Source organism: Chrysemys picta, chromosome 11 (genome assembly GCF_011386835.1).
Source record: "Chrysemys picta bellii isolate R12L10 chromosome 11, ASM1138683v2, whole genome shotgun sequence".
In the NCBI taxonomy this organism is placed as follows: Eukaryota; Metazoa; Chordata; order Testudines; family Emydidae; genus Chrysemys; species Chrysemys picta.
The window spans coordinates 69,683,709-69,706,519 of record NC_088801.1 but is presented as its reverse complement, the minus strand read 5'-3'; the positions used below and the strand labels follow the sequence as shown (position 1 = coordinate 69,706,519).

General features: G+C 44.7%; 1 protein-coding gene and 1 pseudogene across 8 annotated transcripts in view; both read left to right on the top strand.

Annotated features, from left to right (window-relative positions):
* The window catches only part of LOC101936446 (UDP-glucuronosyltransferase 1A1-like), an 87,975-nt gene extending 65,919 nt beyond the window's left edge, over nt 1-22,056 (top strand). For 7 of the 8 annotated variants that reach the window (XM_024109247.3, XM_024109244.3, XM_065561137.1 and 4 more), the window contains 4 exons: nt 13,681-13,812; nt 14,156-14,243; nt 17,574-17,793; nt 20,977-22,056. In XM_024109247.3, the coding sequence (XP_023965015.2) occupies nt 13,681-13,812; nt 14,156-14,243; nt 17,574-17,793; nt 20,977-21,274 (738 nt within the window). In that variant the 3' untranslated portion in view covers nt 21,275-22,056. Of the gene's footprint in view, nt 1-9,771; nt 10,762-13,680; nt 13,813-14,155; nt 14,244-17,573; nt 17,794-20,976 lie in introns of those variants that run through there. The other variant, XM_024109242.3, reaches the window with a different exon arrangement.
* Nucleotides 686-7,155, top strand: LOC135974185 (UDP-glucuronosyltransferase 1A1-like; annotated as a pseudogene).
* Nucleotides 22,057-22,811: the final 755 nt, after the last annotated feature.

Sequence of the window (22,811 nt, the reverse complement as noted above, 5' to 3'; positions counted from 1 at the left end):
ATTTAGATGTCTACTTCCAGTCCTTTGGTTATCATATTTTTGATGATGGACCTATTCTGAAGAGAGTTTTCACAGCACATGAAAGGTTCACCAACTTTAGTACTATGATGTTCGCCATCTGTAAGCACTTTTTGCTAAACAAAGAATTGGTGAAATACATTGAGGAGGTTCATTTTGATGACATCTTTACAGATCCTGTGTTACCTTGTGGATCAATAGTTGCTGAATATCTTTCCATCCCTTCTGTCAACTTTTTGCGTGGAATTCTCTGTAGTTTGGATAAGGCTACTCAGTGTCCAGACTCTCCTTCTTATATCCCCCAATTTTTTATTTCCTACACAGACCATATGTCGTTTACCCAGCATGTGATAAACTTATTATTTGGGTCACTGGAGTCCTTGATTTGCAAGCTTATGTATTCTCAGTTTGACAGTCTAGCGTCTGAGTCCTAGAGCTTTTAAGTCAGTCCTCTTTTTGGCTGATGACATGTGATTTTGTGTTTGAGTATCCCAGGCTGGTGATGCCCCAACATTTTGCTTTGAGCAGGGGGTTGGACTAGATGACCTCCTGAGGTCCCTTCCAACCCTGGTTTCTATGATTCTATGAACAAAGTCTTCATTGGAGGCATCAATTGTGGTCAGAAGAAAAAAATCTCAGGTAATTTCTTTTTAGATCAAAATGTTGCTGGAATCATTACAAATTACTCAGGTATGTTTTCTGCATTACATCTATTAATGTACGTTTTATGCTGTTTAGAGAAAAACACGTGGCCTATATTTTTCAAAAGCAACTTACTTTGGGGACCTCCATTTTTGGATGCCCAATTTGTGACACCTCAAAGAGGCCTGATTTTCAGAAAGTGCTGATCATCCACCCTCTGACAACCAGGCCTTTTTAAGAGGGCTTAAGTTAGCTGCTTCAAAATTAAGGCATCTAAATCACTAGCCATTTTTCAAAATGAAATCCATGCAGCTAGTGTCAGAGACCCAGGAAATTATTTTTATTTTTGTATAATTTGTCATCGTGTTTTTTGGGCATTTCATTTTATTTTGTGTTATTGTGGGAGGCCCAGGGGGGGCAGGCTGGGTTCTGACCAGTATGGGGCAGGTGGGAGTGGAAAACCTCTGGGTGGAGGAATCAAAGTAAACCCGTCCTGCCCTCACCCCACAGCAGTGGCACCTGTCCCATGGGGGCCTGGCTCCCTGCTCTGGGCACTCCAGCCTGATGCATGGGGTTACAGTGCCACTCTGGTTCGGCCCAACCACCCTTCTGTCATGATAAGAAGTCAGGTCCCAGCTCCTGGAGCAGAGAGCAGGCTCCATCCCCTGTGGCAAAAGAGCTGCAGGAGTCCCCATTGCAGGGGGAGTTTTTAGTTTTATTTTGTAGGAGAGGTTGTTTTTTGTGTTATTTCACTTTGGCCAAAACCACCGGGCTCTATTAGACTGAGACTAATTACAAGTTTCCTATGTTGAGATGTTAAATAGGTGAGTCCCCTTCATGATGCTCTGTGAGTTCAATCCTTAAAGGGTCCATTTAGGGATCTGGGGCAAAAATCTGTCTGGGGATTGGTCCTTCTTTGAGCAGGGGGTTGGACTAGATGACCTCCTGAGGTCCCTTCCAACCCTGATATTCTATGATTCTATGTAGCACTTCATCCTGGCAGCATGGCTTTCTCATGAGCCATGCTGCTATGGGGAGGGGGGCGTGCTCATCCCACCTGCTCCCTCGGCAGAGGACAGTGCAGAACGCATGTCAATGTTGCACTTAGAAGTGTATCTGGAAGTGCCCTACAGGGGGTGTCAGATTGAAACTACTAGGAGCTGAAAGCCCATGCTGGTGCACTTGCATCACTTTCAAAATCATGTGTGTAAAAATAGCCAAAAAATGGCTGAGAATTTAAAAATTAGAAGGTAACCCCACAGAACCCTGTGATGATTCCACCTGGTGATATTCTCAACAACAAAAAAAGAGCTCTCAACCACTGAGTCAGCAAACAGTTGAGGCTTCAGGGACACATACAGAGAGTAAATGAAATTTCAGTGTAGAAACTAGGAAAATGGTTTTCCCCATACACTGAAGTAGTACAGGCTTGAGCTAGGTGTAATGCAGGCAACTGCTGGTGTGAGCTTCTTCAAACAACTCTGACCCACTTTGTCCCTTCTATGAACTTCAGCAGCCTCTGTTGTGTAAAGATTCTGCTAGTTGTGCTGAATCATTGTACCCAAGTGAAATGACTGGAGGTGGTTTGTTAATATATTACTTAAACTCCATTGACACTACTGTTATCAGTTAATCATTGCTTACCATCCTCGTTTTTTTCCTAGTTTAGAACATATGTTAACTATATGAATCTTTCTAAGTATGTTTGCTGTGTTGGAGCTGTGTTGGTCCCAGGATATCGGAGTGCTCTGTATAGCTTGAAAGCTTGTCTCTCTCTCCAACAGAAGCTGGTCCAATAAAAGATATTACCTCACCCACGTTGTATCTCAAAATAAAAACTTAACTTGAATGTCAATAGGGCTTAGAGTTCAAAGAGAGACAACCAGAGTCCTAGACCCAGATCCTCAAGGGTCTTTAGGTGCTTAACTCCCTTTATGGGTCTGGGCCTTAGTGATTTCTGATCAAAAACACAATGGCTTCCTTCTCCTCCATAAAGGTACAGGGCCTTTCTGATCCTTCAGCATCTCTCCCCTGTAACCACAAGAGATGCAGTCCTGCTTGGCCCCTTCTGAGAGAAGTCTCCTTTAGCCCAGGCCTTGCTGACTGAGAACCAGGGCCGCTGAAAGTGGGTTCGGGCACCGATGAAAAAAAAGTTTTGGACCCCCCAGCAGAGCGGACCGGCTAAACAGGGCCGACGAGTGGGGGGGAAGCCGAGCCCTGGTCCCCTTTCCGGACCACCAGGACCCGGTAATTTGTACCGGCTTCCCCTCCCTCTCATCAGCCTTGCTGAGAACCCAAGGGAGGTGAAGTCTGAAGACCCTTTCCTTCTTCACCACTGCTCCTTTGGCACTGAGAGCTTTTGCTGTCTGTGGGGTGACCTGTGAGAAGATATCCAAGCTACAGTCTAAGGCTCTTGATCTTATTAGCACAAGGTATCTTAAAAGCAGAGAGCAAATCATAGCAAAAGAGATTGTTTACATATCATATCTCGTATTATGCTTTCAATAAGCTAATCATGCCATGGTACTTTTGCCTTGGTTACTTATTACTTATTTCCTGCATCTCTCCCAAGTCATGTCTTTGAAATCTGTGCTCAGTGTGAAGTTTATCATTATATCAGGGTGAGTGAGGTACATCAGCATGTCCACAAATCACAGTTTGATTAGGTGCACTGATTGAAGTAGATACAATAATAGTCTCCACTGGTGGGCATGTGCTAACTCCTGATCCCACTGAACTATTCAGCCTGTGGTTCATACTTAAACCCCAGTAGGATTCTCAGATGAGGCATCCACCCCCGCCCCAACCCCCACCTTGCCTGCGGGACCCATCCAGTAAGCGTACTCAGAACCTGCACAAAAGACAACCAAGGCAAGAGTGGGCAGGTGTGTGTCCCAGTCCCATTATACCAATGGTTAGGGCACTTACTTGGGATGTGAGAGACCTGGGTTTGAATCCCCCACCCTCTCTGGTGCAGAAATGTGAATCAGGTCTAGGTCTAATCACATTCTAGGTGGGTGCCCTGACTGCCAGGCTATTGGGTATTCTGAGGTGTCTCTTGCTCCTGTTAGAGCTGTTCCACTTTGTATAAACAATTACAGATTTCTTAGTTCAGGATCTTGAATCTGACTCTTCCAATCTGGTATGAGGGCCTCTCCATGGGCCACAGAGTCAGTCACTCTCTCACAGTGGCTTTTTGTGAGAATGGACTGGGTTAGGCGCTAGCTCTGGGACAGGGTTCATGGTTGTGAATCCTCAGAGGTGGAAAGGCACCTTGCCCCGGCCTGGAGTTTGATTGGTAGGGCTTATGCCTCTCCTCAGCATTTCCGGCTAGCTTAGGGCTTTGTCCACACCAGCACTTTTGTTGCTAAAATTTTGTTGGTCAGAGGTGTAAAAAACACCCCCGAACCGACAGAAATTTCACTGACAAAAGTGCTGGTGTGGCTAGCGCTATGTGGGCAGGGGAGACTCTTCTCTTACCTAGGGAAGTGGTGGAATCTCCAGCCTTAGAGGTTTTTAAGGCCCGGCTTGAAAAAGCCCTGGCTGGGATGATTTAATTGCGGTTGGTCCTGCTTTGAGCAGGGGGTTAGACCAGATGACCTCCTGAGGTCCCTTCCAACACTGATATTCTATGTTCTATGATTCTGCTGACATAGCTAACGCAGCTCTTTGGGGGTGGTTTAATTACACAGGCAGGAGAGCAGCTACATGGGGGATCTTACAGCGGCACAGCAGTAGCGGTACAGTTGTGCAGTTGTGCTGCTGTAAGGTCCATAGTGTAGACTGCCTAGGTAGCTCTTAGCTCTGCTTGCTGGCTTCTGAGAATCCCTTTCTTTGGTCTCTAACACTTCCCATACAATGCCTGGGCACCTAGCTCAGGGCTGTGAATTCCACTGAGCACCTAGGATTGAGGCATTGTAATGCTCAGACCCTTTGTGGATCTCCCTTAACTCCCTAACTCCCTTAAAAGCTGTAACCCACTGTTCCGAAATTCCAGCATGGAAATGTCCTCCCATGTTGCCCCTTTCAGACCTAGTGACTATATGGGCAGCAGCATTCAGGATTGGCGCAAGAAGTGTGTTCTTCTCGTCTGTATCCCGCCTTAGTTGTATCTGTCACCACTGTCTTGCTGCAGATGAGGAAGAGTGTAATTTCCTCAAGGTTATTTCTGGTGAACAAGGCTAGTAGGCGTTTAACTGCTGTGTAGACCTACCCTGAGGTCCTTGAACCAAGCCTGGCCCACACCAACCCTGCTATGAAATCCTGCGACCTCTCCACCAGAGTCTTTGTTAATAATGCTGACTCATTTTAGAATATGAAATGCTGATGGAGGTGTTGTGTTTGCATGTAACAAACTCCAGCGGCACTGCTGACATCTATCCAGTCTTGTTTAACATCCCCCCTTTCATCACAGTTTAAAGCATTGTGTGTTACGTAAAATATTTGTTGAGAAAGGTTTCTAGAGTTGAGAATGAATTGGGTTTAAAGGTCACAGAGACAGCTGCAATCCCAGAGACTTCTGCCTTTAAATGGTGCTTGGAAGGTTTCTTGGGGAGAAAGCTGGGTTTTTTATTCCTAGCAGCACAATGGCAGCCATGTCAGGAAAGCAGGGAACCACTGGGCTGCCTCTTTTTCTCTCTTTGTGGAGTTTTGCTGAAGGTGGGAAACTGCTGGTTGTGCCTCAAGATGGGAGTCACTGGCTCAGCATGTGTGTGGTAGTGGAAATGCTTGGGAAAAGAGGGCACAATGTTGTTGTCATAATCCCAGAAGTCACCTTGCTCATGGGAACATCAGACTATTACACAGTAAAAACATATCGAGTGCCTTACACACAGGAATCGTTGGATAAATTTTACCATTCAATAGGAGAGAACATTTTTGTTGACCTGCCGTTTCCAGAGAAAATGACCAGGGTATTTGAAAACATATCACAATTTACAACCATGTTCTCATCTGCCTGCAGGCATTTCTTATATAACAAAGAGTTGATTAAATACCTTGAGGACAGCAAATTTGATGCTGTCCTTATGGATCCTGTGTTGCCACGTGGACCAATAATTACTGAATATCTCTCAGTTCCCTCCGTGTACTTCATGCGTGGACTTCCATGTGGCTTGGACTTCAAAGCCACTCAGTGTCCCAATCCTCTTTCTTATGTCCCAAGGATTTTCACATCCAATTCCGACCATATGACATTTACCCAGCGTGTGAAGAACCTATTAGTCAATGCTGCAGAGAATTTACTTTGTTACCTGTTATATTCATAATCTGAGAGCCTGGCTTCAGAGTTTCTTCAGAGAGAGGTAACGATCCTGGAACTGTTCAGCAAAGCATCCATTTGGCTGCTGAGATATGACTTTGCGTTTGAGTATTCCAGGCCAGTGATGCCCAACTTGGTCTTCATAGGAGGCACCAACTTTGAACAGAAGAAACCATTATCCAAGGTTTGTAAGTTATTTTTAAAAAGCTGAAAATATTACAAGATTATTCAATGGGTTTTTCTGTAGGCTCGATTATTATTGTCGGAGAATAACAGAGTTCTCACTTTTTGTTTGGGTACAGCAAATCAGATACTTTATTTTCTTTCTCTCTATCAATTGCATAGAGGGAGAGAGCTAATCAGGTCTCTCAACAGGTAAACAATTACAGCAAGCATTTATACCTTTTGTTACAGACAATAATGAGCAACAGCTGCATTTTGTTTATACATAGGTCATCCTGATATCTTGTTTTGCTCACTAATGTAGACTCTTAGTCTACATTCCATATTATCTACACATGATCTACACAAGGTCGCAACAACTTCTCACGCAGTTCTTTCCCACTCACCTCACACATTCCTCGCTTCTACAAATCTCGCGTTATTAGGGTTACAGTTAGCCTGACTCTTGCTAACGAACTGTCATGCATTGCATCCCCTTCCTGTCAGTTCTTTCTCTGCTTCCACAACATCCTGCATGAGATCTGACAGGGTCTCAGTGAAAAACATAATTTTTATGGCTTATTACATATGAGCCAAGGCCTTGATGACCTCACAAGCATTGACTCAAGTAATGACAAAGTGGAGGCGTGAGTGAGAAGGGATAGTCAGTGTCCTTAAACTAATTGTTATTGCCTCAGGACAATTTCTACAGCATGGAAGTAAAGGTCCTTTGAGGCCTTGATTGAAAATGGTTCTCTGACACACTTGCTGTAACCTATTACTCCCAGTGCATTGCTTAGGGTTACCATATCTAATAAATAAAAAAAGAGGACCCTCCACGGGCCCTGGCCCCGCCCATTTCCCCACCCCCGCCCCAACTCCGCCCCTTCCCCGCCCTAACTCCGCCCCCTCCTCCCTCCCACTCCCAGCCAGGCGGAAAGGGCTGCCCGAGCGCTACCGGCTTCACGGTTTGCCGGGCAGCCCCCAGACCCTGCGCCCCCGACCGGCGCTTCCCCAGCGCAGCTGGAGACCAGGAGGGGAAGCGCCCAGCCGGGGGCGCAGGGTCTGGAGGCTGCCCGGCAAACCATGAAGCTGGTAGCGCTTGGGCTTCAGGCAGCCCCCTTGCCTCCGGACCCTGCGCCCCCAGCCGGGCACTTCCCCTCCCGGGCTCCGGCGGTGCAGGGTCCGGAGGCAAGGGGGCTGCCCGAAGCCGGTAGCGCTGGGGCAGCCCGGCTCTTAAACAGAGCCGAAGAGTCGGGGAGTAGCAGAGCCGCTGCGGCTGGAGGCTCTGCTCCTCCCATGACTCTTCGGCTCTGTTTAAGAGCCGAGCTGCCCCAGCGCTACCGGCTTCGAGCAGCCCCCATGCCTCCGGACCCTGCGTCCCTGGCCGGGCACTTCCCCTCCCGGGCTCCGGCGGTGCAGGGTCCGGAGGCATGGGGGCTGCCCAAAGCCCGTAGTGCTCGGCTCTTAACAGAGCCGAAGAGTCGGGGAGGAGCAGAGCCGCCGCGGCTGGAGGCTCTGCTCCTCCCCTGACTCTTCGGCTCTGTTTAAGAGCCGAGCTGCCCCAGCGCTACCGGCTTCGGGCAGCCCCCATGCCTCCGGACCCTGCGCCGCCGGAGCCCGGGAGGGGAAGTGCCCGACCGGCGGCTGGGGTCCGGAGGCAAGGGGGCTGCCTGAAGCCCATAGCGCTCGGGCAGCTCGGCTCTTAAACAGAGCCGAAGAGTCAGGGGAGGAGCAGAGCTGCCATTTTCCCGGACATGTTTGGCTTTTTGGCAATTCCCCCCGGATGGGGGTTTGAGTGCCAAAAAGCCGGACATGTCCGGGAAAAAGAGGACGTATGGTAACCCTAGCATTGCTCCATCTTATGTAGCCTCTGGGGTGGGGCTTTGTACATTCTATTCCAGTTGTGCGCTTCAGGCGGCGTAGTAAGAGTGGGGCTATTTTGATAAAAGACTCGTACAAGGAAGCAGCTGGGTCCCCGTGGCACTGATTGTCACAGTGTCCAGTTTGCCTGCACCATATCTTCATATCAGAAGAGGCAAAGGGTTGTATGGGATGAGTTAAAAGAGTAACTTTAACCCAGAATACCTGGGCTTTCCACTCTTTGTTTATAACTACAGCGTTCTAGTCTTCTGCGCCCCCAGCTTCAGGTGCCTAATATAATCTCTGTTGTAATACAGTTTGGGTTTTTTAGTCTCCCCCTGACCCCTCTGGGATTTGCTTAGCTTGTGACATTTGCATTATGGGTTTTTAAACATGGTATATGGTGCTTTAGTATCTGTGCAAAGGTTATGTGGAATTACCACAATGAGACTGGCTGTAGGGACTTCAAGCTGCCTTAGGGGCATTTAGTGACTCCCCCAGTGCTGCAAAACCAGCATATCTGTTTCTATGACACCTGCTTGGAGCTATGGACATGTCGTGGATGTAAGAGGAACATGCTGCATTCTGTTGACCCTTGGCTGCAAAAATAGCCCCCAGGAAATTGTTCCAGCCATAATAAGTGCTAGTGTAGACATAGCCTAATAAGCCATTTCTGAGATAGGAGCCAGAGGCAATGAAGATCATTTCTAGGAAACACAAATACCTCATTTTTGAAGCACACTCATTTTGTTTCAGACTGCTGAAAAAGCAACCAGCTGAGCACAGGCTCACACTTGTGACATTTTAAAGTGTATTTCATTTGGGCAATGATTGGGGATGTGTGTCATGATCAACACTGGAATATAACTATGGTGAGACTAGGTTCACTCCATAATGAGAATATGTGCCACTCTCAAACTGAAATCCTGGAGTTCCTCCCTAGGGGGGGTCACAGCTGTGTCCTAATGACAGAATCTGTAAGAGGGAGTGTAATACAAATAGTCAGGATGATACTAATAACCAGATAACAAAGTGAGCAGCATTTGTGGGCCAAAAAAACACCCTTATCATTGGTTGGATCATTGCCAAGATACTCCACAAGCTGAGTTTGACAGAGCATAGGATAGACAGCAAGCAGTGAACAAGTCAATCTTAATGATTTTCAATATCTTTTTGTTTAAAGCAGGAGCAGAAAGCATAAAACCAACACCTTGGGCAGCGGTACAGCTTCTTTGTGCATCTGTTGTCCAATTCAACTGCACAGTCACCTCAGGGAGTGGATAATTAGAGTTGGGTGACAGTTTTAGGATGAATAGTTTATTCACCGACAAATGAAATTTGGTGAATTTGGATTGAAATCTGTGAATAGTTTCAAACAAACAAAAAAAAGGGGGGGAAATTTAGAAAAAAAGTTGAATTTTTCATTTCAATTTTTCATTTCAAAATGCTTCATTTTGAAATTTAGCTAGATTTATTTAAAACAAACAAGGGTAAAAAAAAAAACACCTGGAAACAAAAAACAAAAATAAATTATGTGCTCAGTTCTATGCATAATTAACCATAAGTTAATAACCTCATGAATTGTTGGCAAAGTATTCTCTTACATTCTCAATTCTAGTAGATCTTGGAATGAAACATCTCACACCTTAATGTTGAAGTTATGCACAAACCCAGGAAACCAACATTTCCCTACATTGTTCCAGTTTTTTCTGATCCTTTGGTGTCCAGTCAGATTCCATAACCAACCTTTAACCAGCTAAAAGTTAAAAATTGCCTCACTCATGCTCCTGTAAACATCCAGTTCATTGGAAACCAAACATTAATTTAAGAACTGAAGGAATAAGGGTTGGAAGGCCACTAGTAAAACAAATTCCTGTGTTGCCTGCAATAGTTGAGCATGCATCTAAAACCTGACTGACTGACTGCAGCACAAGTCTTCTTTATCTAGTGAGATGGCTTCTCTGTTTCAAGGGGTTTGTCACCTACCTGCCTGGATTCTACTTTTTCTGCCCATTTGGAGCCTTTCTGACGGGGAAAAGCTCTTGGTGATTCCCCTAGATGGCAGTCACTGGTTCAGCATGCATTCAGTAGTACATCAGCTTCGGCAGAGAGGACATGAAATAGTAGCAGTTGTGCCAGAAGTAAGTGTTCAGATACAGCCATCAGAGCATTATACAATGGAAACATACTCTGTGCCATACACCAAGGAATACTTGGAAACAGAATTTAAAAGACTGGGCCATCAAATATTTACACCTCAACCTTTCCTGGAAAAGTTCACTAAAACATTCGCAAGAATAGGAAATATTATGACACTCTTATTCAGTTCCTGCAAACAGCTTCTGTCCAACAAAGAGCTGATCACCTACCTCAAAGAAAGTGCATTTGATGCTGTCTTGATGGATCCTATGTTTCTATGTGGACAAATAGTAGCCGAATATTTGTCCCTACCTTCTGTTTACTTCTCACGGGGAATTCCGTGTGGGCTAGAATTCCAGGCCACCCAGTGTCCAAACTCTGCTTCTTACATCCCCAAATTCTTCACCAGCTATACAGACCACATGACATTTCCCCAGCGTATGTGGAACGTCTTAGTCAGCTCATCAGAGTTCTTGAGCTGTTCCCTTCTTTATTCATCCCATGAAGAACTGATCAGGGAGTTCCTTCAACAAGATGTGACAGTGCCAGAGCTTTTAAGTCATGCATCTATTTGGCTTTTGAGATATGACTTTGTGTTTGAGTATCCGAGGCCTGTGATGCCCAACATGGTTTTAATTGGAGGCATAAACTGTGGCCAGGAGAAACCATTATCTCAGGTTAGTTCTTTTTTGTTTTAACAATTAAAACTGGACTATCCTACTAGCACTCACTATTAGATAAAGCTTCTATTGGTTAAAACAAAATAGAAGTGAGGAAGTGACAGCATGGAAGGGCTTAGAAAAGCATGTTATATCTATTCCTCTCAGAGTCATACATAGTCACTTGTATAATGAGAGATCCTCAGTTGTCCACAAAACCAGACATGGAAGGCTAGGGTTTTACTGTTTAGAATATTCTCATTTCATATATTTCTTCATGAGACTTGTGGGGTCACCCAGCATACCAAATAATATTGAAACTTTGCATTAGAGTGGTACCTTTCATGAAGGTATTTCTAAGAGTAGGACAGACATTAATTAAGTGACAGCACTCATACAAGGTAGGTGGGTACTAGCTTCATTTTGACAAACTAGCAACCTGACATTCAGAGATGAAGAACCATCCTCACATAAAGTAGTTGTATAGTCAGGCATGGAACTCAGAATACTGTTGGGGGATGAAGAATGAGATGGTTAAAAAATGTGCTTCACTCAGTAGATTGACAGGGCAACTTGTAACTATACACAATATTTAAGTGTAGACAAGGCCTTAGTTCACTACATTCTCATGACAACATAATTTGGTATGTGATACTGCAGTGTTTGCTAATGAATGATCCAATCTAGCATACTTTGTATAGTCCTTGAAACTGGGGGGAGTTTGAGTACACAAGGAATGCAGGATTATATTGACAATCTATCCACACAGTCTATTCTGGCGTGTGAAGAATGGCATGAAGCAGAAAAATAAGGCAATAGAATTTAAAGTTGTGTGAGAATATGTAGGAAGATCAACACATTTACACAAGAGACTAGGCTAAAAGTAGCCTAAAAAGGCTAGATTGTTGTTAGACTATCATAGACAACAAACTGAAAGAAAACAGCAGAAATAAAAGTGACCACTACTGCAATAGTGGAATCATAGACAAATTGTTACATCAACAGTGAGGGTGCTGGGGGCGGGGCGGGGCGGGAGGCAGTATAGATACCAAAATGAGAGTGAAGGATGTTTCATGACATTGATGCAGAATTTAGAGGTTGGTGCCTTGGAATTTAGGGATCGTTGCTGTGAAATTTGGTCCCTTTATGGCACAGAGTAGACAAGAACCTGAATATAGCCCTGAAAATGTATCGACATCATTTAAATGTGTAGCCCAATAAATTGTGGTGGTTAGTTATAGCACTGTGTAACTGACAGCATTCACAATAAACAGCATTCTTTAGGTATCTAACACTAATGTCAAATCATCCTGAACTACTGATTGCTGAGTCCAGCTGATGGACTGAGGAAAAAAAACTTTTTCTGAACCATTGCTTGTGAGGGGAAGTCCCCTGAGGAAAGTGGTCTTTGCTGGCAGGAAAACAGATCCTGGTCTAGCAAAGCACTTAAACATAGGAGTAACTTTAGCGTAAGCAGTCCCAGTGAAGTCAATGGAACTACACGCATGCCTGAAGCAGCATTCATTCTTAGCTGTTCTGCTGGATCAGGGCTTAGGAAGGAATCTCAGCAGCCTATCACTGGCCAGCCTATTTGTGCACAGAAGTGCACTTGTTTGTGTGGGCATCCGGGCCTGATTCCAACAGGTCTGGAGATTATACTGAATTTAGTTTGCAATGTCTAAGAAGATCACTAAATACGTGCTATAGAGAATGTGGCTTTGGATGGGCCCCTTATACCAAGTCATGCACTGAAATTGTTTGCCTGTGTCCCAGTGTCTGGACTGCTGACATCAGCAAATCGTTTGCCCTCCTGTTCAGGATCCAGTCTGTAACAAAGGTCACTGTTGTTTAACCAGTCAACAAAACATATAATAAATTTGTCACACAAGAATGAAGACAGCCAATCCTGGTGGTCCCTTAGCACCCAGGGATTAACTGGTCAACAGCAGGACTCACAAAGAGCCTGACAGTTGTATGAACTTATTTAACAAAGTTTGCCTTTCACACCCCATGTTGTTTAAAGATTCATCAGTGCACCCTGGAAAACTTTTGAAAGGGGTCTGAATTTAAATTAATATTCTGGCACTCTCTCTTCCCCAGGCTTTAATGAAAACATATTGGTAAGAAATAGGACATTTATTCCTTATTGGTTCACTTGCCCTTGCAGTTAGCTTTTCACTTATTTATATCATCACAGTTAGTTGCTGATTCCTATTTAGCCCTTTCTGTGTGGTACGGGTCTCAAAATCTTCCACCTGTCCATGTGTAGGCAACTGTGAAAGATTTTTTTTTTTTATTTAAAAGAAAAGAAAGTTACAGGATTTTCAATATTCTCAAGATCCAGACAGAACTGATAAGTCAAGAATTTAAAGGTGCCTCTTTTTTCAGGCCATTGTTTACATCATTAAGCTTTAAAAACACCAACCATGTTTCCACAACTGTGTGATCTGAAAAGAGAAACATCAGACCTAAGCCTGAATTTCCTGTCAACTCTGGTGTGTCAAAAGAAAACAATGCATGTAGCTGCTTTTGGGTGCCAGGAAATATATGACCATGGTTTAATCTATCTACTTGGTTTGCATTGCATCTTCCTTTACTTTACTTTCCATATATTTTATTTATTTAGTACACCGCACCTTTGATTATTTCCATACGGAGTCTTGATTTATGCCCCAATCCTGCAAACACTTGAATGCAAAATTTTTACTCTTGGGAGCTGTCCCATAGGATTCAACAAGACAATCATATGCATATGTTTTTTCACATGCATACATGTTTATAGGATCAGACCCATATTGAATTATTTGGCCTTTTAACATTATTTCCTTTCCAGGCTAGTCAAGATGAGATCCCTTTGATTGCAAAGCACCAGAATTATGGCCCTGTGACATGGATTAGAATGAAAAGCATTGACTGGAGGTTTCTTTGTATTTGCAGGAATTTGAAAGCATTGTGAATGCCTCTGGGGAACACGGCTTTGTGGTCTTCTCCTTGGGGTCAATGGTCTCTGAGATTCCCATGAAGAAAGCCAAGCAGATTGCTGAAGCCTTTGGAACAATACCTCAGACAGTAAGAGGAAAAGAATCTTTCTAGCACAGCTGTTGAATAACATGTTGAAATATAGTCACTGGTTATGATTCTGTATTATTTGATTTATTTTTTTACTTGTAAATGTGTGGTATAACACTTAACACAACAAATAGCTTCAATAACCAAAAACCTGTTCCATCCCCTCTAATGTCAAAACAAAACCCCATCTCCGCTGCTCAGCACAAACCTTGACGAAACAGATTTTGTCTGTCATGGGCTTATCTGCTCTGCTGTACAGCACAGTTTACAGGAAGAAGCAACAGCAGAAGAATTGTAAGAGGCAAGTGCTTAATATTAATGCTGCATTTATTATTTCCCAAAGGTTCTTTGGAGGTACACTGGAGAAACACCCCCCAACCTTGCAAACAACACAAAGCTAATCAAATGGCTGCCACAGAACGATCTACTTGGTAAGTCTGGGCAGGAGAGGCAACAATTAAGTAGGTTTCTTTTAATTTGATAATGCTCTAAGGGAATAGTCATAAATACCATAGGTTTGTAGATTCCAAAGCCAGAAGGGCCTCTCTATAATACATCAGAGGGATAAATACCACGGAGGGAGTGGAGTTATTCAAGTTAAGCACTAATGCTGCTGGCACAAGAACAGATGGATATAAACTGGTCATCAACAAAGTTAAGGCTTGAAATTAGACAAAATTTTCTAACCATCCGAGAAGTGAAAATCTCGAACAGCCTTCCATAGGGAGCAGCAGAGACAAAAACCTAACTGGTTTCAAGACTGATCTTGATAAGTGTATGGAGAGGATGGTGTGATAAGATTGCCTAAAAAGCCATTTGGCCCATCTGCGACTGCTGTTAGCAAATATCCGCAACGGCCGGTGATGGAACACTAGAAGGGGAGGACTCTGAGTTACTACAGAGAATTTTTCCCCAGGTGTCTGGCTGGTGGGTCTTGCCCACATGCTCAGGGTCTAACTGATGGCCATATTTGAGGTTCAGAAGGAATTTCTCCCCAGATCAGATTGGCAGGGAACCTAGGATTTTTTTGCCTTCTTCTGTAGCATGGGGCACGAGTCACTTGATGCTTTAAACTAGAGTTAATGATGGATTCTCTGTAATTTGAATTCTTTACATAATGATTTGAGGACTTCAGTAACTCAGCCAGAAGTTATGGGTGTGTTACAGGAGAGGCTGGGTGAGATTCCGTGGCCTGTGATGTGAAGGAGGTCAGACTAGATGATCATGATGGTCCTTTCTGGCCTTAAAGTCTATGAATAAGGGACCATTGTAATCAACTAGTCTGACCTCCTGTATAACATAGGACGTCCTTGGATTAATTCCTGTTTGAAACCACAGCAAATGTTTTAGAAAAACCTCCAGTCTTGATTTTAAAATTGCCAGTGACATAGAATCCCCTACAACAGAGGCGATGCATGGGGGGCATGCAGGATCATATGCCCCCCCACATTTGCGGCTTGGCTTGAGCACACGGACTGAGCATGCTCAGTAACACTGCTGAAGCTGGCTGCCTTCACTCTGCCCTCCCTCCCCCCCACAGTCTCAGCAGGCACAGGTCGTCTGCACACAGCGTTAGGTTCCACTGGTTAATTATCCTCACTGCTAAAAACGTGTGCCTTATTTCTATTCTAAATTTGACTAGCTTCATCTTCCAGCCATTACCTCTTGTTATACCTTTGTCTGCTAGATTATGAAATTCACATGGTAACTGCTGTACACGGAGTTTATTAGATCAGCGGTTCTCAACCGGGGGTCCGTGTCACCTTAGGGGTTCATGAGCCCTTTCAGGGGGCTGTGGGACCCCGCGACTGAAATCCCGAGCACTGGCTGCCTGTCCCCCCACTACAATGCCAGAGCGGGGCAGACTAGGGGGCAGCTCCACCCCCCCTCCTCTTCTCGCACCCGAGTTCCCACCCCCTGGCCAGGTCGGACATGGGCAACTGGAGTCAGGCACTGTGGGCAGCTGCTGCTCTGGCTGATGTCATGGAGCAGGCAGCCAGGGCATTTCCCCATCTGCTGCTGCTGCTGCTGGTTGTGCCTGTCCTCAGCTCACGCAGCAGATAAGAGCCGCCCAAGTAAGGTGACCCCACTCTGTGGCTGACAGAGCCCTTGGGGAGCAGCAACCACAGGGGAGTCTTCCTAGCACACAGCCCTAACTACCCCCTGCCTGCACCCTGAGCTACTCCCCCCCCCCGGCTGCACACAGTCCCTAGCTACCCCCTGCCTGCACCCTGAGCTATCCTCCATCCACACACAGCCCCTAGCTACCCCCGCCTACATCCTGAGCTACCCCCTGTACCCATACAGCCCCTAGTAATCCCATCTGCACCATTAGGTACCTCCCTGCCTGCACACAACCCCTAGCTATGCCCTGCCTGCACTCTGAGCTACCCCACTGCCCACACATAGCCACTAGCTACCTCCTCCCTGCACCCTGAGCTACCTCCCGTGCCCGAACACAGCCCCTAGTTATCCCCTCCCTGCACCCTGAGCTAACCCCTGCCTATACACAGCCCCTAGCTACCCCCTCCCTGCACCCTGAGCTACACCCTGCCTACACACAGCCCCTAGCTGCCCCCTGCCTGCCCCCTGAGCAGTTTTCAAACTTTTTCAGCTGAACCCCCACCACACACACAACCCAGATAGGCTGGGTGGCCTGCTTAGGTGAGTCAGGGGGTGGAGGTGGTGCTGCCTCCATGGACCCTGCTGTGCAGAGCTGGCCCAAGCCCTGCCAGCTCCTGCCGCCACCCTAAAATAGAAGTCCCACCCCCGACCCGGAGCCCCGAGTCCCTTTCCCCCCTGGGCCCTGTTCGGGGGGGGGGGGAGGGGGCGGCTCAGAAAAAGATTGAGAACTTCTGTATTAGATCTTTTCTAGGGATGTACTTATTGGTTCTGTAAAAATAAGAACTCACCCTTATGTCGGAGCCATTCCCAGACCTTAGTTAGGGAAATCACCCCCTTCCTCACCTCAAATACACTCTTCTCCCTGGTGATCTCATTAAATCCCACAGTCTCAGTGGAACCAGTGTCCTATTTGATGCAGCTCCCGTGTTCTCTTGGACTTCCCAGATGTCCACAGTCCCTGCTAGAACATGGCTGACAGGTGAATCACCAAGACCTGCCAAATTCAAACCAGATAATGCACTGGGTCCAAGAGAGAGACTGCAGACCTCTCAACAGGATCCAGAATGAGGAGGGGTCTGCTTGATGTCAGAGCTTATGGGGAGTTCCATGAGAGGTCTGAGAACTGGGGAGAAGAAAGGGGAAATTACCAAAGTTTGTTAGAGATTGAGGGGAGAAGTAAGGATGACAGGACTTGTGGGAAGAGATAGGAATCTAGGGAAAGGAAAGATCTGACTGAGAATGGAAAGATTAGCTAAGGTTGAAGGATAAGGGTGAAATCCTGACCTCACAGAAGTCAATGGCAAAACTTTCATTGTTTTTAGTGGGGCCAGGATTTCACTCCAAGATCTCAAAAGTTTTACAGACGATTCAAAGCTTTGCAAAGATTATCCAAACCTAGCAGAACCTCTGAGACCTTTAAGGTCCACTCCCTCACTGATAATTGTAATCCTGAAGATTGTCCAGGAGCAATTCCCATGTGACCTGCACTCCAGTGTTGTCATGTTCTATATTTATAATCACCGATGCCGTTGTACCGAAAGCACATCTAATAGTGTGCCTCCTGCAGCTTAAAGAATTAACCAGTAATGTCTGAGCAAGCAGTCTGCTACAGTAATACGTCTACCTCGCCCTCACAGCTCATCCCAAAGCCCGTGCCTTTATCACCCACGGAGGCTCACATGGAATCTATGAGGGGATATGCAATGGAGTGCCAATGGTTCTGATGCCATTATTTGGAGACCAGATGGACAATGCTAAGCGGATAGAGTCCCGGGGTGCGGGAGTAACGCTGAATGTACTTGAAATGACTTCTAAGGACCTATCGGATGCATTGAATGCAGTGATTAATGATAAAAGGTCAGTAACAGCAGATATAAATGTCATCTTCATTTTAGGGCTATTGAATATAATGCTGGCTCATTGGTTTCCAGTTAAATTGAACACTAAGCACTACCCTTGTCATATTACCATGTTATGTATCACTCAGCAATCAGGATTTATACACCAATGTATTAGCATTAGGGGGCTAGTATTTTCCCCATTACTGCAGGACTTTCCTCGTCAGGGTCTCTAATTATAGGTATCTAGAAGGGGCTTGAGTATGCAAATGAGATGATGCAATGCTCAAGTGGGTGTGGCATATATACGGTGGAAGAAAACAATTTTTCAAGGTACGTCACATGATTAAAGCCAAAAGTGTCAAGCTTCTTGGAGAATGTGAAGACAGCAATAAAAATGTGGAGGTTTCCCCCTTTTTTCTCTTCGTTTCCAGGCAGGAAATGGACGTAAAGGGAGGGAAAAAGTCAAAAATCTAAACAAACTGAAAATTTTAAACAGAAATGTTTGTTCCAGTTCACAAATTTTCATCAAAGAACCCAAGTGTTCCACTGAACATTTTCAAACAAAAATGCTTTATTGGAATGTTTTTCCAGGGAGGTTGACCTGATTTCCTGACTTGCTGTAATGTACAGTGAATGTCAGCAAAATGCTGCAGAATGTCGAAGATGGCTAAACATTAATGATTGTCCTGCCCATATCAGCATTACATCATCTCATTTGCATAGTCACTCCCATACATTGGCTTATATCGAGCAAAGCTATGGTTCTGTTGTGGAACATCCTTAAAGGATTACCTTATAATGGCCAACCTGTCATGTTTTATAGACATTAACTATAGCATTAATTTACTATATAGACCAGAGTTTTCTCAGTCAACTCATCTTTCTATCTGTTTGCAAGCAGCAGCATCAGGCACAATCAAATGCTGCTTGGTTGGGCACTACAAAGGAAATGCAGGTCAGCGATGTCTCTTGGCTTGCACAGCAGCTGAGATGGAACATGTACAGAAAGAAACCAGGAAAGGATTTTGATCCACTCACTGCCAAGGGCCATGTGGAGTTGACTCATCCTCCCATGCTGGCTGTCTCACACAAGATTAGGTTACATTTAGAGTAGCTGTCTGGTAGACCAGGGTAAATGCGAATGAGCCCATTGACTTCAGTTTGAGGAGAACTTAACCTTTTTAAATAGTTTGTCTATAATTAAGCAGCCCACACTGGATTCTCAAGGCTTCGAAGAGACCCTGTCTATTTCTCCAAGTGCCGCCTCTTCACCTTTCACCTCTAAATTTATCTAACAGAGATTTATAGCGACTGTCTTGACTTCCTTTCCTCCAATTCCTCGCCAGTCTGGCTTCCACCCTCTCTGCTCCACTCAACTCAAGACTATCCTCCCTCAGGCCACTGATGATCCCCTTCTGGCCAGATTTGGGCCCAATACTCCATCCTTATCCTCCTTGATTCTTCTGCTGTTTCAGTGCAATTCCCTTCTACTGGACACTCTGCTCTCCTTGGGCTTTCTTGAAACTGGTCTCTCTTGGATATCTTAGTACATTATTGTAGCACCGAGACCCAGTTATGGGCCAGGACCTCCCTGAGCTAGGTGCTGTACAAACCCAGAACAGAAAGATGGTGTCTTGTCCCAATGAGCTTACAATACAAAGATAAGACAAGAGACAGCAGGTAGATAGCAATGTGGGACACACAAGGAATAAATGTGACATTACCGGGCAGCGCAATAGGCAGTGTCCCAACTACCTAGCTATTCTAAGATTTGGTAGGCAACCCAAGGAAGGGGAGTTTTAAGGAGTCTCCTCCACCTCTCTCCCGCAGAATGCACAGAACTTGGTCCTTGGCCTTCTGTCAGGGTTCCCCCCCACTCTGAACTCTGGGTTACAGATATGGGGACCCACATGAAAGACCCCCTAAGCTTATATTCTACCAGCTTAAGTTAAAACTTCCTCAAGGCACAAATTTCTTTCCTTGTCCTTGGATGGTATTGCTGCCACCACCAAAAGATTTACACAAAAATTCAGGGAAGGGTCACTTGGAATCCCTATCCCCCCAAAATATCCCCCCAAACCCATTCACCCCCTTTCCCAGGGAGGCTTGAGAATTATATACCAACCAATTGCCTTAGAAATGTGAGTACAGACCAGACCCTTTGTCTTCAGGACACTAAAAATCAATCAGGTTCTTAAAAGAAGAGCTTTATTTATAAGGAAAAAAATAAAAGAATCCCACCTGCAAAATCATGATGGAAGGTAACTTTACAGGGTAATAAAAAGATTTAAAACACAGAGGATTCCCCTCTGGCTCAGCTTCACAGTTACAAAAACAGGAATAAAACTACCTCTGTAGCATAGGAAAATTCACAAGCAAAACAAAAAAATAACCTAACGCATTTCCTTGCCCTACTTACAATTTTTGTAATTTTAGGCGATTATTCCAGGTATATTTTCAGGAGATGTTGTACCTGCTTGGTCTCTCCCTCCGTCTGGAGGGGAAACAACAAAGAGAACAACAAACAAATTCTCCTTCCCCCCCCACCCCCCCAGATTTGAAAGTATCTTCTTTCTTCATTGGTTCTTCTAGTCAGATGCCAACTAGGTTATTTGAACTGATTAACCCCTTACAGGTAAGGCAATTTAGTACAGCTGCCAAGGAGGGATTTTATGCTACTGCATACATCAAGATTGTTACCCTTCCCTCTATATTTATGACACCTTCTCTTCTACATCATGTCCCCAGGTGCCCTTATCTGCTTGCATAGCTTCAGCTACCATCTCTCGGCTGATGATTTATAAATAGATTTCTCTGCCATGACTGGTCTCCTCCCCTGAAATCCCACATTTCAGCCTGCCCTCTAGATACCCCTTCCCAGAGGTCTCGCTGAAGTTTAAGCTTAACATAGCAAAAACCAAGATCCTGATTTTTCCTCTTAAACCTTCTCTACTGCCCGCTTTCTTTGTCAATGTTAACACTGCCATCCCCAGTTCACAACCTGGATGCCACTTAAAATGTCTCTCTTTTCTTAAGAGGGTTTAAGACACAGATGGGGAATAAAACCCTCAGTGCATATGGCATGAGAAGAATGTTAACTGATGGATCTCAGTGGGATTTATTTCTCTGGATATAAATAATCCTCTAACTTTCTAAATAAAAAAAAGTATTTAAAACATTTCATTTTTTCTCTTTGTAGCTATAAAGAAAATATCATGCGTCTCTCAGCTCTTCACCTCGACAGACCTATCCATCCCCTTGATCTCGCGGTGTATTGGGTCGAGTTTGTGATGAGACACAAGGGGGCCCAGCATTTGCGGCCTGCAGCCCACGATCTCAACTGGATCCAGTACCACTCTCTGGATGTCATTGCTTTTCTCATGGCTGTCGTGCTCGTTGCCACCTTTATCTCTCTGAAGTGCTGCCTGTTCTGCTGCCGGAAGTGTTTCTGTAAAAAAGGAAGAGTGAGCAAATCGAGCAAATCAAAGGCAGAGTAATGAAGGGGTTGGAGATGGGGCACAGCTCCAGACCTTAGGGAATGTAGAGCTCTCCTGAGCACAGTCCCAGTAAAGTCATTTTTGGTGGTGATCTCAGAAATTATTCAGAGCATACTCCCTTTAAATAGCAGCAGCGTGTTTTGCTGTTGCATGTTTTGATTTTGTCTCCAATTAATTCAGAATATTTTTGAAAGCTTTGTTCAACGCTTGTTTGATTGTTAAAGATAATTCACACCATAATGCTATGGTGTAGTGCTCAGAATATTAATGGGACTCCTGGGTTCCATTTCCTGCTGTGTTGCTCACTCACTATCTGACTTGGGGAAAGGTTCTTCTCTGTGCCTCAGTTTTCTCATCTGTGCGATGGGGATAACATTTCTACCTTGGTACCACTATGGTGCCCATCACTCTAGTGTGTGAGTGTCTGATGCATCATATTTATAAAGCACTTCGAGATCTTTGGATGAAAGTTGTTACATAAGTGCCAAGTGTTGTTTTAAGTGAGGGATAGAATGCAGCCTGTTGATTGGAAATAGAGAATGCTATTTGTTCTGCCCAGGTCAATCTGTCATTGTCTGAACTGTGTTTCAAATACACTGAATGTGAACAAATTTTCCATTTGAAAGTATTATTGAGCCACCACTGCCCAATCAAGTTTCACCCCAGCTGGAGTACTGAACTTGGAGCACTGTAGTCAACTGATTTGATCTTTGTTCTTGATATTCTGTTAAAAATAAACCAAACAAAAATCTGTACAAATAAACCCCAAATAATAAGAACAATAACAACAGTTCTCTTTTTTGATTTGAGACATATGGGCCTCATCATCTCTTCACATGCAGTAATCTTTGCACTGAGGACTAGCAGGACAGAAAAACTTGATGTAGTTGAGCACGACAGACCTACATCCTCAATTAAAACCATCTTAACATATAAAGAATAGCTCCTGAAGTCCTCACCACAGAAAAAGCAGGAAAGACCAAGACAACGTAGTTCTGTGTGTGTTAGGTTTCCAAGCATGCACAGAGAAATTAGATAAAGCCATAAATCATCTTGCTGGAAGGCTGCAATGTAATAAGACTATTTCTTAGAATCTAGAACAATCACATGCAAGAACCCAAAAACACAGAGAGAAAAAACAGACTGCTCCCTAAGGCAGAGAGTTACAACTTTCCTCACCTTGCCCCAGGCTAGCTCTTTCTTATTGCACGCTTCCCTACAGAGCCCCTAGCCTGCAAGCAGGACCAGGAAACCTCTGAGAATTTAAAGTTATAGATCACAATTTTAACATTTTTCAATATACCACATATATATATATTTGTGAGCTAGGATGCATAAAAAAAAGCTTAACACTGCCCCTTCTATTCCAACCATCTCAACCACCATTCATGAGATAACCTACAACAAGCAACGGTTACATGCTCCCCATGAAAACGTCTACCAGCTACACCCACTGAGTTGTGCGGTCGTTGATGTTAAAGGTATACACTATGCTCCAGGTAAATATGTACCTCCATTATGGACGCTGGCTCCATTT